This window comes from Pholcus phalangioides, unplaced genomic scaffold (genome assembly GCF_987345545.1).
Source record: "Pholcus phalangioides strain wild (caught in Gottingen) unplaced genomic scaffold, Ppha-v1.0 ptg000010l_1, whole genome shotgun sequence".
In the NCBI taxonomy this organism is placed as follows: domain Eukaryota; kingdom Metazoa; phylum Arthropoda; class Arachnida; order Araneae; family Pholcidae; genus Pholcus; species Pholcus phalangioides.
The window spans coordinates 5,063,915-5,080,712 of record NW_028301603.1 but is presented as its reverse complement, the minus strand read 5'-3'; the positions used below and the strand labels follow the sequence as shown (position 1 = coordinate 5,080,712).

General features: G+C 37.8%; 1 protein-coding gene across 4 annotated transcripts in view; it reads right to left on the bottom strand.

Moving 5' to 3' along the window:
- Positions 1-1,083, bottom strand: part of LOC149080791 (neuronal acetylcholine receptor subunit alpha-7-like) — a 265,283-nt gene extending 264,200 nt beyond the window's left edge. For all 4 annotated transcript variants that reach the window (XM_089237471.1, XM_089237473.1, XM_089237472.1 and 1 more), the window contains exon 1: positions 272-1,083. In XM_089237471.1, the coding sequence (XP_089093597.1) occupies positions 272-362 (91 nt within the window). In that variant the 5' untranslated portion in view covers positions 363-1,083. The remainder of the gene's footprint in view (positions 1-271) is intronic.
- Positions 1,084-16,798: the final 15,715 nt, after the last annotated feature.

Here is a 16,798-nt window from a genome sequence, read left to right as displayed (position 1 = left end):
AGTTTGGATATTATTTTCATAGACTTCACGAAGTTATAGACTTATAGTTATAATAGTTATATTACAAGCAAATGTACACTTTTTCCTCTCACCGTGCTAATCAAATTCAGTTGTTTAAACAGGAAAAAACTCAATCTGCATGTATTAGAAATTTGCCTTTCTCTCTCTCTCTCTCTCTCTCTTATTGCCAGAATAATCACTTTGAAATTATAAAGTTTTAGTTACAAATTGCATACAAAAATAACTGCAGAATAAAAAAGTCTCAACTTACCGTTTGGCAACGTCAGCATGATGCTGCAATGGAAGAGTAACGCGTACAACCCGGATACGATCCCACCAACACTTCCACCATTCCTTGCCATCTCAGCACAGACAGTCCCGTGTCCGATCACCTCAAAGCAGCACCGCAACAGTACTCTGATACGCAACGACTGTACGACGACGACGTTTCACCAATAATTTTGCCATACCTTCTCAATGTATAATCGTTTAGTGGTCTATCTTCCATCGGTGTTTTTCCCCCGGTTCCCCCAAAAAATGTTAGTTCGAAATTCCTAAGAGTGTATATCGATATATAAAATTATATAAAATCATCTACAATTTTTCCTGATTTATTTTTTCAGATTATAGTTATATATACAATATTTGTTTAAAATACCATCTCCAAAATAACTTTTTCACGCGTTTTTTTAAAAAAAAAGTGAAAAAAGTTTCTCGTTATCAAAAAAAAAGTTTTCCCGAAACAAATAATAGTATCCCCCTTAAGACATAGCAAATTTCAAGCGGACTTTTCCGGAACACATGATGTCTTCTTCGAAACCGAAACTATATTTTGTGAGTGTTGAATCAATTTGTTGAGTTTTTGTTGCATCGAGGGGAGGGGGGGGGAAAGAGTCCGAGCAACAATAGCAGCAGCAGCAGCCAATCCAAGGCTCGCGACAACAATCCCGTTTCACCGGCTAGATCCAGTCCCTTTTTAATCCTAGAGACACTTTCAAGCGCGGGAGACGCGTGTGCGTTTTCGGCAGAGGATGCGCGGTTTTTCCTACGGATCGGGAGAGTTGGGATAATAGGTAGCGTGTGGTGTCGGGATGGATGGCAGTAAAGGCATTGGAAGACGGTGGGAAGTATTTTTTTCCCCCCCGAGAGGCGGCGGGGGTGCAAGAAAGGGGTAAGTAATGTGCGCGTGCGCACAGGTGGGTCATATGCGCGCCACAGGTCTCTCCGTTTCTCGTTTGTGAGATGTCGATCGTTTTATTCTGGAAAAAGTAGAAGGACATAATAATAATCTTCCCGGCTCTGGAACTACGACATCGTTCGAGAAGTTTTTCGGCTCTAGATATTCTTCCACAAAACATTCAGATTTTTAAAAAAATAATAATTTCTAATTGTTTTGAAATTTTTTAAAACCCGTTTGAAATTATAAGTTTACGAGAATTGGATAATTTACAGTTTTTCGGAAATTTTTTAGAGAATTATGGATTTTCCTTTGTAACATTGTGTTTTTAAATAACTGCTACTAGAGCCCCTGAGGGGAAAAAAAAGTTTGCAATGAGAAAATGGAAGTTTTGAACGAGTTTTGAAATAATTCATCCTTAATAATGAACGTTTTAAAAAAAAATTGACTTGTTAAGAAGTACTGTTTTCTCGTGATAATTGCTCTTATTTTGCAGCTCTGTGTTTTAGTTGTATTTGAAATCGTTGTCTATTATGGACATATTTTGGTATTTTGCATGTTGTGGCCTTTGTGTTCATATGTGTATAAAAACAAGTTTTGAGAAAATAACTTATTAACAAGTTTCGAAATAATGTCTTCTTAACAACGTGGTTTAAAGGTAATGTATGAAACAATGCCCTCTAAAAACAACAAGTGTTTTAACAACACTGTGTGGAACGATGCCTTCTTGAGAATGAGTTTTAGACAATGCCTTCTCAACGAGTTTTTGAATAATGTGTGAAAATGCTGTATTATTCTGAACATGTTTTCGTAAACAATACCTTCTTAACAACGGGTTTTCAAACAATGTCTTCTTAACAACGTGTTTTCAAACAATGCCGTCTTAACAACGTGTTTTCAAACAATGCCTTCTTAACAACGTGTTTTCAAACAATGCCATCTTAACAACGTGTTTTCAAACAATGCCGTCTTAACAACGTGTTTTCAAACAATGCCTTCTTAACAACGTGTTTTCAAACAATGCCATCTTAACAACGTGTTTTCAAACAATTCCATCTTAACAACGTGCTTTTAAACAATGTTTTCTTAACAACGTGTTTTCAAACAATTCTGTGAAAAACATTGTCTCCTTAACAAAAGGTTTTAAAATAATGTCTCCTTAAAAAATGGTTTAAGACAATCGCATCAACAATGATTTTTGAAACAATGCCTTCTTTGAAATGTATTTTTAAACAATGCTTCATCAACAATGCATTTTGAAACAATACTTTCTTTGCAATGAAGTTTTAAACACTACCTTCTTAATAATGAACTAAATTTAAATTTAACAACGAGTTTTTAAACAATGCCTTCTTTGCAATGCATTTTTAAACAATGCCTTCTTTGCAATGCATTTTTAAACAATGCCTTCTTTGCAATGCATTTTTGAACAAAGGCTTCTCAACTACGAGATTTTAAGTAATTCCTCTTTAACAACGACTTTTGAAACAATGCTTTCTTATTAATTTGTTTCAAAAATAATCTTGTGTGAAACAATGCCTTTTAAACAATGTGACACAGGTCTCTCAGTTTCTCGTTTGTGAGATGTCGATTGTTTTATTCCGGGAAAAGTAAAAAGGTGCGAAAATAATTTCTCATTCTGGAACTGATATCGTTCAAGAAGTTGTTTGAAAAATCTAGATATCCTTCAATAATGATCAGGTTATAGTAATCGGAATATATGATATCAATGGTAAGATACTTATGATAATGTGTTGCGATTTTTTCAAAACTCATTCGAAATTGGAAGTTTGTGTGGTTTGAATAATTTGCACTTTTTCCAAAATTCTTACAATTCGTCTTTTATATTATTTTTTATCCAAATTGTGTTTCCGTTAACAATGTTGCCAGAACCCCTAGGGAGATGTTTATAATGATAAAATCAAATTATAACAGTACGTGACCAAGATCCATGGCAGTAATAATTGGGTCTAAAAACAATGGTTTATTAACGCGAGTTTGGAAAAAAAATGTCTTCTCATCAACGACAAACGGCTTTGGAAACAATGCCCAGCTTAACAAAGAAAACGAGTTCTATAAAAAAAACTCAACATTTGGGTTTTCCAACAGTGCTTCCTTAACAACGCGTTTTAGAAAACTACTTAACGACAAGTTTTGAAACAATACTTTCTTAACAAAGAGTTTTATAAAAATTATTTCTTAACACAACGAGTTTTCAAACAATGGCTCCTTAACAACGAGTTTTCAAACAATGGCTTCTTAACAACGAGTTTTCAAACAATGGCTTCTTAACAACGAGTTTTCAAACAATGGTTCCTTCACAAGGAATTTTGAAACAATGACTTCTCAGGAACGAGTTTTTAAAAAATGCATTCTCAACAACGAGTTTTTAAAAAATGCATTCTCAACAACGAATTTTGGGAAAATGCCTTCTTGACAGCGAATTTTCAAGTAATGCCTTCTTAACAACGAGCTTTGAAACAATGTCTCCTCACGCATGAGGTTTTAAACAATGTCATCTTAACGTGTTTTAAAAAAAAATCCCGTGTGAAACAATGCATTTTCAAACCACGAGACTATAATGAATTTTTTTTAACAACCATCAAGGCCAGGTTGGTATCTTAAATCAATCTAATAAGAGGAAATAGTAGATAATCTAAAGAAAAAAAAATGAAATTTATCAAAATAAATCGTTACTCCATATCTTATTAGCAACAATTTTCGAAGCAATGCCTTTTTAGCAGTTTGTTGTTAAATAATCACGTGTTCAAAAAATGCCTTCTTAGTAATGTATTTTTTGAACAATTCTGTGTGTGTAACGATAAATTTTCAACCAATTAGATGGAAACGTAATTTTTTTAACGACGATAAAGACAAGGAAGGAAATCAATTTCCCTTCAAATACTGAAATTCCTTTTCATCCAATGATTGGTAAAAAAATTTGTGGCAAGTTTTTTTTTGGCATAATGTGAAATTTTTTTTTTCAATTTGAATATCCTTTCGTTAATGTTCTGGAGCTCAAGTGATAATCATTTCTTGATCGTATTTAAATGGATAGTCGATAATATTAATTAATTTTAAGAAAATCAACATTGTTATCTATCTTTGTCGAGTTCTCAACAATGCCTCACAAGCAATTGAATTAATTTCAAATTCAAATTTATTTCACCTACACATGTGCACAAGTATAGGAATTGAATTGATAATAGTTGCATAAATACAGGGCGAGGAAAAAGTCCGTAGAAACTTTAAAAATTCATAAAAACTCGAAAAAAAATAACCGAAATAAAAAACGGTTTGTGCTGGGTTAGCATCGCTAGGTCACGGGAGTTTTTATGGGAGTTTTTATGAAGGGGGAAAAACTAAAAAACCAGCCGAAAGGTGGCGCTGACGTATAAATTCAAAGAAAAGATGCGCAATAACAAACAGAATGCCTCCAAGTCGGTTACTACAGCGGTACGTGTTCCACATGACCACTATGACACATTACAGGCGAGTCACAAATCCAGCAACGGCAGAGTGCTGCAGGTCCACATACACGGTTTACAACGGTGAACTGGTTGTTGATTAGGAGCGGAAGTTCTTATAACCGTCCCATTGGCATATTGCCAGCGAAGTCGCTCGCACCAGTGCCACCTATCGGCTGTTTTTCGGGTTCTTTTTTTCTGTCTAAAAAAACTTCCCGTGGCCTAGCGATGCTAACCCTGCAAACCGGGTTTTTTTTCGGTTTTTATGAATTTTTAAGTTGCTACAGACTTTTTGCCCACCCTTTACATTACATGAATGTGGAAGGAATAAAGGAGGAAAGATCTCAGTATGATCTAGCGAGCTCCTTCAGCACGATCGAAAAAAATAATGGCAACAACGTAATACATTAACTGAAAATGTGTTAAAAAGGTGTAAAAATATGTTAAAAGTGTTAAAAATAAATACTCAACAAAACTTAGCTTATTTCAAAAGTAACGAATCTCTTGCCAATCATTTTTTCTTCCTTTCAGTCGACAGTTTCCTCACACAACAATGGAAACAACAATTTTGATGGGAGAAATATACATCAAGCACAAATAAATAATCTCTCGGCATAAGAAGGCAAACTACTACCCGTGGGCCAGATGCGGGCTGCTTGGAGGTTCTCTTCGGCCCGTCACAAACATCAAAATAATAGTATGGAAACATTTACAACTTAAGTGTTTTAAACAATATATATATTTAAGGGGTTGTTTCTTTTTTCGCATGTGGAAAATACAGTTATGAGAATTAAAATATAAATGATATAAAAATTCTGCATATGCAAAAAAATGCAACGCGTATGCAATAAATATGCATGGGTATTTTTTATATATTTAATTTATATTATATCTGAAACACAGCATTGATTAGAATACCAATTATGTTTTGTTTTTTCAAACTATGGCTGCACAAACCCTGCTCGTGGACTGATTAGAATTATGCAGGGCTCATAGCAAACTGGGAGTAGGGCATTTTACTGGCAAACCATCGAACCTACAGGCATACTTTCAATTAGAAAAAGTTTCCAAAATAACGTGTAGTACTCAAATATGTCAATCATGTTTCAAGCGGTTGTATAATTATTAAAATAAAAGAAAAATAACTTTTCATACAGTCCCCCGTATGCTCTAAAGACCCGGTTAGAAAGTTTTTGTTTTTCCCCGTCTCTCTTGATGCCAACAAAATACATTCAAAGTTTTTAATTGTAGTATTCACTGAGATGCTCGAATTCGAAAAACGAAGGGAATTCGGGAAAAAACGGCATTAAATGCGGGCAAAACGGTTTTTGTTTTAAGAATTATACAACCGCTTGAAACATGAATGACGTATCTGAGTACTACACGTTATTTGGAAACTTTTTTTCTAATCGCAAGCATGCCTTTAGGATCAACGGTTTGACAGTAAACTTGCCATACGCATGTCATACACATGCAGATGAATCGCATCTTCAACGTCACTTCTTCATAGTGTGAATGATATCGTCCATCTTGCCGCATCTTGTATCACGTGTCCGAAAAATTCACCGACCAACAATTCACGGCCGGAGAATTCACCGACAACACTTCGATGCGAGTGAGCGATTTGAATTACTGAGTCAGGAGAGAGGGAGTGAGTGAGTTACACTAAGTCAATAAGCGAGTCAGTCCGTTAGTGAGCGAGCTACTGCGTTCGTGTGTGAGTGAGCATGTGAGTGAGTGACCCAGTGAGAGCATGTAAGTGAGTGAGTGACCCAGTGAGAGCATGTAAGTGAGTGAGTGACCCAGTGAGAGCATGCAAGTGAGTGAGTGACCCAGTGAGAGCATGTAAGTGAGTGAGTGACCTAGTGAGCATGTGCGCGACCGAGTGACCTAGTAAGTGAGCGAGAGAGTGAGCGAATTGGTTAGTTAGTTTGTTTTTAGCTTAGTAGTGACACAAATGATTAAAAAATCGATTGTTCTATATTATATTGTCTATATTACAATATTGACCTAATGTCATATTTATAGCTTCAGCGGTTTCGGCTCGGCGTCATTTCAACGTATGACCCCCTCCATTATTAAATCCCCCCTTATGACCAACTTCGCGGTCGAATATGGAAAAACACTTTCTTAGTAAGATTTTACGTCGTGAAACAAAACTATTCACAAAATATAAGTGACTGATTTGTACTTTTCCACCTCCGAGTATCTTGCCACCGCAAATTTGTGAGGTGGTTTTTTTTTTATTATTATAGGACTAATATTATTTTTATGATCACATATTAATAGAGCAGAGCCCAATTGTTTAAATAACTCAAAAATATAGAAGACATAATTTTTACTATTTTACATGGGAAAATTACAAAACGTGTTCACACTCATGAGTCATGATAACCCTATACGAAGTCTAACCAGTTGATCTAAATGCAAGCATTTGTTTTATGATCATTTCTGTGACCAAAATCATAATAAATATTGGTTTTTTTTTTAATTTGTTTAAATCTAACGATCTCTGGCCAACTTCTTTTTTGTGTTCATTGTCACTCCTTCCTCTTTCACCTGTTTCCACGCCAACAGGCACCCAGGTGAGTTTATACAGCACCTCTTTGAGATAGAAAGCCTCCGCACGGGTTGCCATAAACGTCATTCAGCCTACCTAGCAAGTTTGCCACCAGCATCCTATTTCGTTTCTTTTTATTTTGGCGTAGAATCTTTCTGATTGGCTCACAAATACCGTATAGTGATTGAATGTGGGGCATAGAAATTGGAAATTCCTGAGCCCGATCATTTTTTTTCCCGCACAATGATGATACTGGCACGAGCAGGGAAATTTTTTTCCCTGAATATATCCTGAGGGGAAAATGCACTACTTACTGACGCCACAAGCAGCGTGCGGAGGGCTTCTACCTTTAGGAAATGTTGCTTTATATCGCTCAGTTGTTACGCTAACTAAACACACACGCTGATAGTTGGTGCATCACAGTATTGTTTTCTATGCACGCGGTATACTATGTTTTAAATAGATTTTATATACTATTTATTACAGATTCTATCTTTTATAAAAGATGTTAATGCAATGATAATTAATTTATACAAAAACTACCTCGTCACCAATCAGCGTATTTACTCTCATACAGGACGATCTCGCATATGATACTATAAGACGAGGCATGATTTTAGAGATTAAAATAAAGTATTAACTAGAGATTTATTAATTCAACTCCTCTTATTTCGTTTATTCACACATAATAGCATACGATATTTATGGGCGCGACGGCGTAAATCCAGGTTGACGTATTGTATAGTGTAGTGATAGACAAACTACGGCCCGCGGGCCAGGTGCGGCCTCCTTAGAGGTTCTCTGCGGCTCGCCGCAGTTTTCAAAATGATAGTAGAGAGAAATTTTGATTTTTTGCAAGGAGCGCATGCGTATTAGAGACAAACAGATGTTCGAGAATTGATATATATAATTACGAGCGGCTAGCAGCATTTGTTGAGCAGTAGGTACGACGGTGACTTAGAGCTGAAAGGTCCATGGTTCGAATCCCGCCCGAAGCTCTCCCTGCTTTACCTTACGTTTACAATTTTTTTTGAATGATTATATTTATTTATTTTTCATTCAAAGCTGTTATTAAACATCTCCACATTTGTCGGAGGTGTATGGGGCCACGATGCGCTTGCTGCGGGGGATGGCGTATCAGCCAGCCGCCCCAAACACGTTTTATTACTTTTCGCATAGTAAAATGAAAGTATTTGAGGTTTTGTGATTGTATATTGCAATAATTTTTCTCAAAAAATATTACAATACACATGAATTTTTCACAAACGCAGCGCTATCTCGAGTGTGAAATACCGTAATTCGAATGTCAGTCAGTGGTTCCCTCCACTTCTTGAACAAGCATCGTTTTCCCTCCGGTATTCGGAGAGAAACCCAAAGAATAACCAGAAGTAATAAAAGAGGGGGGAGAAATAGAGCTGCGGGCGGGATTCGAACCACGAATTCTGCCAGTTTCCTTTGGTTCCGTACTATCGTCGTGCCAACTACTCAACAATTGTTGCTTGTCGCTCGTAATTAAATATACCAATTGTCTAACATCTATTTGTCTCTAATGCGCATGCGATCCCATAATGGACACCTTAATCGAGAGCGCCAGACACGTCAGTTTCTCTCTGTTCTTTATAAGCATGTATCATCCTTTTATAAGCATGGGGTGATGTAGGGCCCAGGTCTCTCGTTCGCCGGACGATTGCTCTACCAACAAAATTGATATGGAAACAGAACATTTCTTCCTTGGAGCGTATGTATATATTTATGTTGAAACGGGCATTTTGACTGTTATGACGTTTCATTTGCATTTGAAACGCCCCGTACATGGATGAGGGCAGCAATGAACTAGTAGCTCGTGACTCAATGGCCTAAGCCACCAGATGGCGACATGTATGTATGTAGAAATGTACACAGAATAATTTTCTTCCTTGTAATCATCATCTCCAAAACATATAGCCACTCTTTCGAAGAATCTTGTATTAACAAGTGTAGAGGACATTTCTACATACATGTCGCCATATGGTGGCCTATGTCGTTCACGAACTATAAGTTGATTGCTGCTGCCGTCTATGTACAGGGCATTCGAACATATACATACGCCTCAAGGGAGAATTATTCTATTTGTTTCCATAGCTTAATTGTTAGAGCACTCGTCCAACAAATAATAGACCGGGGTTCGTGTCATCCCCTTCCTCGCCGTGGAGGCAGAGATCAACTTTCTTCTTTGTAATCATCATCTCTAAAAAATATAACCAAACTTTCGAGGAACTTTGCACTAACAAGTGGAGAGGATATTTCTACATACTGTCTTAGCATATCATTTCCCTCGTAAACAATGGCTACAAGAACATCCTGAAATAATAACGACGAATTATATTGTCATGACAATATTCTAAATAGCTATGAAAATATCGACCGGATGCAACCAGTTGCATCACTTTTTGATATCAAAAGCACTGTGGATGCGGCAACAAGGGCAACGTCGTTCCAATGTCGAGATCTTGCTGTCAAATCACTTTATTTAAGAGCGTTCGTTTCACGAAATGAACAATCAATGAATGATCACGTTTCATTTCCGGTTCAGTTTCTGGTGTTTCATTTAGAGCGCGATTTAATAAGCAGTCGCTTTAGGAATCAAGCGCGATGCCTTCTCAAACAAGGGTGGATTGAATCGTGTGCCCAGTGTTGACGGTGTCAATGCGTGTGTGTGTGCATCGTTCTGTTGCCGGTGATACCTTTGTTCTCAATATCCGGATGACCTAATCCAAATCTCGCTGATGTATGTTTACTGCGCAGCGCGTGTCTTAGCTAATGCGCACACAGAAACTCGCGAACTCGGCGTTATTACCCATCTTTCACCCATGATATCGTCTGTAGTGTTTATCCTCAGCATTAATACATCGACATCATATGTGTTTGTCCTGGATTTGCACCTCTGGAAGACGCTTTATCCTTTTACGGAACTAAGGCTTTCGTTTTACTCAAGTATAGCAACAAATTCCTTCAAACTGGTTATTGTTATCAAACAACGATTCATTGCAGTGGTTCTCAAATGAGGGGGATCCTGGACCCCCAGGTGTTCACGTCCTAATCTATAATGTGAAAATTAAATTTACTTCTATAAGTTGCAAAAAAGTTCCTCTGCATTGTTGCAGCGGCGTTTTTGCTAGACTGTAGTAGTTATATCATAATGATTTCTTGAAAATTGTACTTGCGTGGCATCTTTCGATAGAAGTATGACACGTTATTTTAGTTTGCTTGCAATCCAGTAGATGGCAATTCTATCGCATCACGTTTACTAGTACTGGATAGAATGTCCTCCATTGTTCGAGAACATTCTGGCTGATATATATAGCTGTAGTTTCTGCTTCTACAAATGGGAGTCCACGGCAGACACCAAGGCTAAAATAATTTGGGAACCGCTTATTTTATTTGTAGAAACCCTAGAACAAACACCAAGATCTGGCAGGGAATACATAGCGCATTATTTTAGTTTATATCAATCAGCAATACCAGCGGCATTGTGGCCAATCATCTCCAGTTTCCATAATATAGTTACTCCAAAGTAGTGGTTCCCCTCCGGGAGTGCGGGTGACCTTTTATTTCTGGAATGGGGGAGGGGGGGGGGTGAGACGAAAAAAGTACGACACGTTGACTGATTGTTTAGGAAAATTAAAATCATGATCAAAAGTGAATTTTTCGATCTCTAAAAATATATGAATCATACGAATATTTTGCCGCCTCATCTTCATACTTCTGCTGGCAGTAGTGCGTTATAGGAATTTTGCGTCGTGAAAGTTTCTTTTTCGATTTGCGATCGTACTTGTTTCCCATTTCGGTTGAGAAAAAATACCATTATTCACCTAAACGAGTGTTTCCCAAAGTGGGCGATGAAATAGTCCAAGGGGGCGATAGAAGCTGCGTGCGAGTATAACATAGGATCCTATGGGTTCACTGGAGTCGGGGGGCGATGAGAGGGAAAAAATTGTAAAGAAGGGGGCGAGATGGAACAAAAAGTTTAAGAAACTATGGCCTAAACTATTCCGTGGTTTTTTAACATTGATACCGCGTGTTATTATCGTATTGTGCTTAGATTTGATTCTGTCGTGAACACACACGACTCAGAAAAAAACGTCAAAAAATTCAGTCAAGAGTCAAACAAGCAGTAATTTATAGTTCTTGCGGCAGGATTCAGTAAGTGAAGAACTATTCAATGTGAATCCTTTTCTCCCCAAGTCTTAAAAAAATGTCAAAAAGTAGCAGAATTTTTAGTTTCGTTTTTGAATTAATTTAAAAAAAAAGATGAAGCCAAAATTAATTATCAGCCGAAAAGGCAGTAAACAATGAGTAAAAGAACTCACTGAAATTAATTAATGTAGTCAATTACGGGGGGGGAGAACCTGTGAACAGATAGAAAACATATTAATTACCAAAGGAGAGTGCGGAAAGGTATGAGTCGCATTGCTCTAGGGTTGCAGGAAGAAAAAAAGGGTTGAGAAAACCTCTTCTCTATAGATAGAGGTGTACATGTATTTATTTAGTTATACCATATTGTTGGCCCTGAGGCCTATACAAGAGAATGCAATTGAAAATTACAAAGGTATTGTTTGATATTGGACAAAATAAAAATAGTGGAGGATTCGACAATAGAGCTTAGGAGTTTGTTCCATTCACCAATTGTATGAGGAAAGATGCTGTATTTGAAGCAAAAATAGGTTTTACTTCAAGGAAATGGTCGTCTTTAAGAGATGTAGGCTGGTTTGTCTAAGATACCAGAGATATCTATGTTGCATTGACCACGGAAAATTTTATACAGCAATGGTAATCGAGAGATGAAACTCAGCTCGTTTTCAAGTTCGGACACGGAAACGAAAGATGACCAGCAGTCGTGAGCAAATCGGGTGGATTAATTTCGGATTGATTCGAGTTTGTCTTTATTCAGGTACTGCATACATAAATAACATTCGATACGGACAGCATGTAATTAATATTTATTGAAACTATGCGCTGCGTTTACTGAGTTGCATCGCATAAAACTTTCTAATTAGGATATCAGTAACTATTCTAGTTCGAGCTACATCCAAACAAGAGAACGATTTTGTTCGTTCGGCGGTTATATGTAATTCAGATCGTAGTAAACATTAATTATGTAGCGTTTCTGCCGCATTTTATGCATGTGGAGTTTCTCGTGATACAGCGTCGTCATGTGTGAGTGCAATTTTGAATCCTCTTTTTCCAAACCTACCAAAAAGAAACCTCTATGCCATGAAAAGTGTCATAGTGCAAACGGGAGTTTTTTGTGCTAATTAGTCGATTTTTTTATTAATATTTAAAATGTGCCATGAACATTTACCTGGTACTGCATTTCCTTCTCGTTTATGCTTTGGTCTGACGCTCATCTCGCTGACCTATAGATAACTTTCTGTGAATCCCGGGAACTTTTGGAGCAGTGAAGAAGTAGCAAACTATTGTAAGAAATATTGGATCGTTGGAAAAAACCGCATTGTTTAAAGACCATGACAACCAAAATAAACATTTTTTTGGGTGTCAATAGTTGAAGACGAGGAAAGCATCGTTGTCGGGCAGTTTTCCGACCATTACGAACATTTTCTGAGCGGTGGCGTAATTCTGAAAATTTGTAATGTTCCTATATGACCCTATTCAGTCGGAAAGTCGTTTATTTCTGATTATCAGCGTTTCCAGATTGCTGGCATATGATTGTTTTATGTATGATTTAATTTGATGCAAAAAAATTTAAACCTCAGGGTGCACTAAATTAGGTAATGGTGCTTCCTTTGGTAAAATAAGTATTTTTTTTTTCCTAATCGAGTCTGATATCAGGCTCTCCGAGATCGCCGATCCCTTTAGGAAAGAGCGTAAACCATCCTAATATGGTCTCTCTGGGTGGTCAGCGGTCATGTCTGTCTGTCTATATGACTGTCAAGTCTAACTGTGAAGCAAACGATCTGTATTATAATAAATATAACTTGAATTAATATATACAATCAGTCCCCGCAATCGTACATCAGATAAACGGATACCCCGCTTTAACGGATAAAATCCTCCATTACCATTATTTCTCCCATAGTAAATGTTAAATTTCTCCGCTTATATATAATGTGATGTCTTTTCCTCCTCTTAATTGAGCATTACGCTTCACACGGCAACTAAAAATGCACCTCGACCACTATACACATAATGTTTTCATTAAATGAAACATTTGGAATTGATGAAAAATATCTTACTAGGGTGAGGTAAATACATTTGAGAGCAGGCACCGGCTTACAAGTATTCAAGTCGTCTTCAATACGTACATTTAATTATTTTATTTTTGCTCTCTGTTGGACCAATAGAGGGGGCTGACTTTTCTAAGGAAAAGTAAAAGTCTTATAAGTGTTGTGATCATTGTAATTGCATGTAATTTTCATTTCCTCTTTGATGTCTGATTTATATTCAAGGAGTTTTATTAATATTGATCACTCATCGGTTTTCGATCTACAAACGGTACTAACGTTGCTAAATGGCAGTTGAGTTTTACAGCATAATCGGATATCGTGCGTTGCAATCGTTGATATCCGATTAAGCGGGGCCCACAACCGTATCTCATCATCATCATCATCATCATCATCAACAACAACCATTTTCAATCCACTGCTGGATGAAGGTCTCCTCTAATTTTTTCCATTTCGCTCTGTCTGATGCTTTAGCCATCCAGTTGACTCCAGACGCTTTCGTGATCTCGTTAATCCATCTTGCGCGGTGACGCCTACTCGGACGTTTAACACCAGGGAGGTAACAATCTAGAATACTTGTGGTCCATCTGTTGTCCTGTCTTCTTGCAATATGTCCAACCCATTGCCAGTTTAGACGTTTAATTCTTTCCATGATATCATATACCTTTGTGTGGTTCCTTATCCAAGTGATTCATTTTCTGTCTCTCCTTGTAATGCCGTCTTGCTTGTGAGTGTCCATGTTTCAGCCGATAAGTCAGTTCTGGGAGCACCCACTGGTTAAACACTTTTCTTTTCTGGCATAAAGGAATGTAGCTCTTTAGAATTACGCAGTTTTTGTCAAAAGTGCTCCATCCAATCCCGATCCTTCTGTTTATTTCATTAATGATTCCATTGCCCATGGTAATTTCTTTTCCCACGTATACATAGCTTTCTACTTCTATCTCTGTGTTGTTGAGTAAGATTGTCCTCTTCAACGCAAAGGGGTTGAACATAACGTTCAACCCACCTGAATACTTGCCTTCGCCAGTTCTTGTATCATTTCTTATAGTTCGTCTAGATTACTGCTGATAACAACAATGTCGTCTGCAAAAACGCAAATGGTTGCGACATTCTCCATTTGCATCTACATTGTTGAAAATCCGTGTACATGAACCACAAATTCAAAAACACATTCCAGAGTGAAATTGTTAAAACCAATGTGTCCATTGCATCTGTATAGTATTCCGATGACTTCTCCCATTTTTTCTGCGCTTAATTTTTTTCCCCTTTTTTTAATGTGACCTTTAAATACTGTCATATCTTGTTTGTGAGTATATGGCAAAATTCGGAAGTGATCGAAACATTGATGATTTTTATTGAGAACATATAAACACACAGATACGCACAAAATAAATTTTATACGTATAGGCAACGTAGGTTTTAGATGCGGGAATAGATTTTGTTTTTCTGTGTCTTGAAAGAGAAGGACGCATGCAGTAAAAATAAGAAGAAATACTGATCCAAGAAAGAGAAACCATGGATAAAGGCAGGATAAAACACAGATCAAAGAGATTAAAAGCTTCTGGAGGAGGAAGTAAACAAGAGATAAAACAAGGAATAAGATAAAAAAACACGGTAAAAAAAGGAAACACGGTGAAAACAAAGACTTTAGGCGGGGGGGGGGGATATCCTACAAAATGAACTCTTATTGAATAAAACTCCCAGCGATAGGTATACAGGGTTGTCCGCGTCATAACGTAATAACATTCGAAAGGACACGATATCGGAATTTGTTCCCAAGAATCGGGTTTTCGGTAAGACTTTCCTGTGACTATGGGTTTTAAAATTCCGAAAATGGATATTTCATCTTCTAATCATAGAACTCTATCCAGGGTTGCTTAACTTGATAACCCCAATCCTGAACGACGTTTACGGACAATATACAGGTGCGTACAATAAGTTTGAGCAATGTTTGCGGTCGGTATGCATAACATGTGAACAGGGCAAATCCTCATCAGACACTTAACATCTAAAAATAGGGATTAAATTGTACAAAGTGTCTTCTTGATCACGATACTTACATGACACTAAAAATCCAGACGTCCGAAATTTCCCCTTCGGAAATATGGAAGCCCGATGGCAGCACCAGTAGAAAAAAGAAACGCGCATAACTCTGACAACAAGAATATGTTGCAGCCACGTATACACTCAAAAAACAGATTCGGGCTTGTATCAATGCGTTAGGAGCAGAGATAGGTACATGTGTGGCAAAATATTAGTATCATGCCTGTTGACAGCAGTGTAGAAGTCAATGGGTAAGAAGTATTGGGGGCCTCTACATACAGCCCTAGATGTGCGTCCTGTGGTTCTACGCAGTACCGTTTCAACATCATGTGCGTCCTGTAGAAGTTTTGGGTGACACGTACTTAGCTTGATAATTGTACATAAAGTCTGTATACGTATTTGCATACTTACTCGCGAAGATCAAAGTATCAAATCAGAACATGCAGGCCTCCCATTCCCGTGAGGCCCACCTGGCCATGCCCAGTTGGCCCAATGAGTTTAGATGGCTCAGATTTTATGAGCATTTTGCTGGATTATTAAGTATGCGCGCGTGGTTTGTTTAAAACTGCCCAACGTTACTTTTACATGCGTGAACCAATAGAAATATGGAGGTTTGGTTTGTTGCACGTATGCAGGCAATCCTACTACGCAAGTTTGATTTCTTTTCCTGCCTGCAGAAGCTGCCAGTCGTCGGTAGACTAGTGTGAGTGCGTTCACTTTTTTTTTTTTTTTTTGAGTACGTCGCCAAAATGGAAGTAAAAACTTGAACAACGCTGCTGCATTTATTGTGATTGAGCTACTAATTGCAATGCAGAACCTCTTAGTAGTACTCCTTGATGGTGGTTGTGACGTTCGGGATGAACCACGCCACTGGAGTCATAGAAGATGGTCAACATAGCTTTGACATTGCATCTCCTGAAGCCCAAATCGTTAGTCAAAATGGAATAAAGGGATCCATATAGGCGTACGCAGAATTTTCTCGGGGGGGGGGGGTGTCCGATTTTTTTTACTTCTGGGGGGGGAGTTACGTTTTTTCCTACAAAATAACACTTTTATCTTGGCTCGGGGGGTTAGAACCTCGAAGAAACCCCTTTGCGTACGACAATGAAGAAGATCCAATGCTAAAGCTCGCCTCGTGCCCGAGTTCTTTGATCGTGGCTCGATGATCCTGCATCACCAGAGTCCTCGCTTAGTCAATAACGATCTCATTTCTGTATGTTGAGGACGTATCAGAGAACGTGCTTCACTCTCAACTGATATTCGGCCACCTTTGAAGCGGTTGCGCCGCTCTTTTATCGGCGCGGTGCCCATTGCTTCATATCCGATTGTC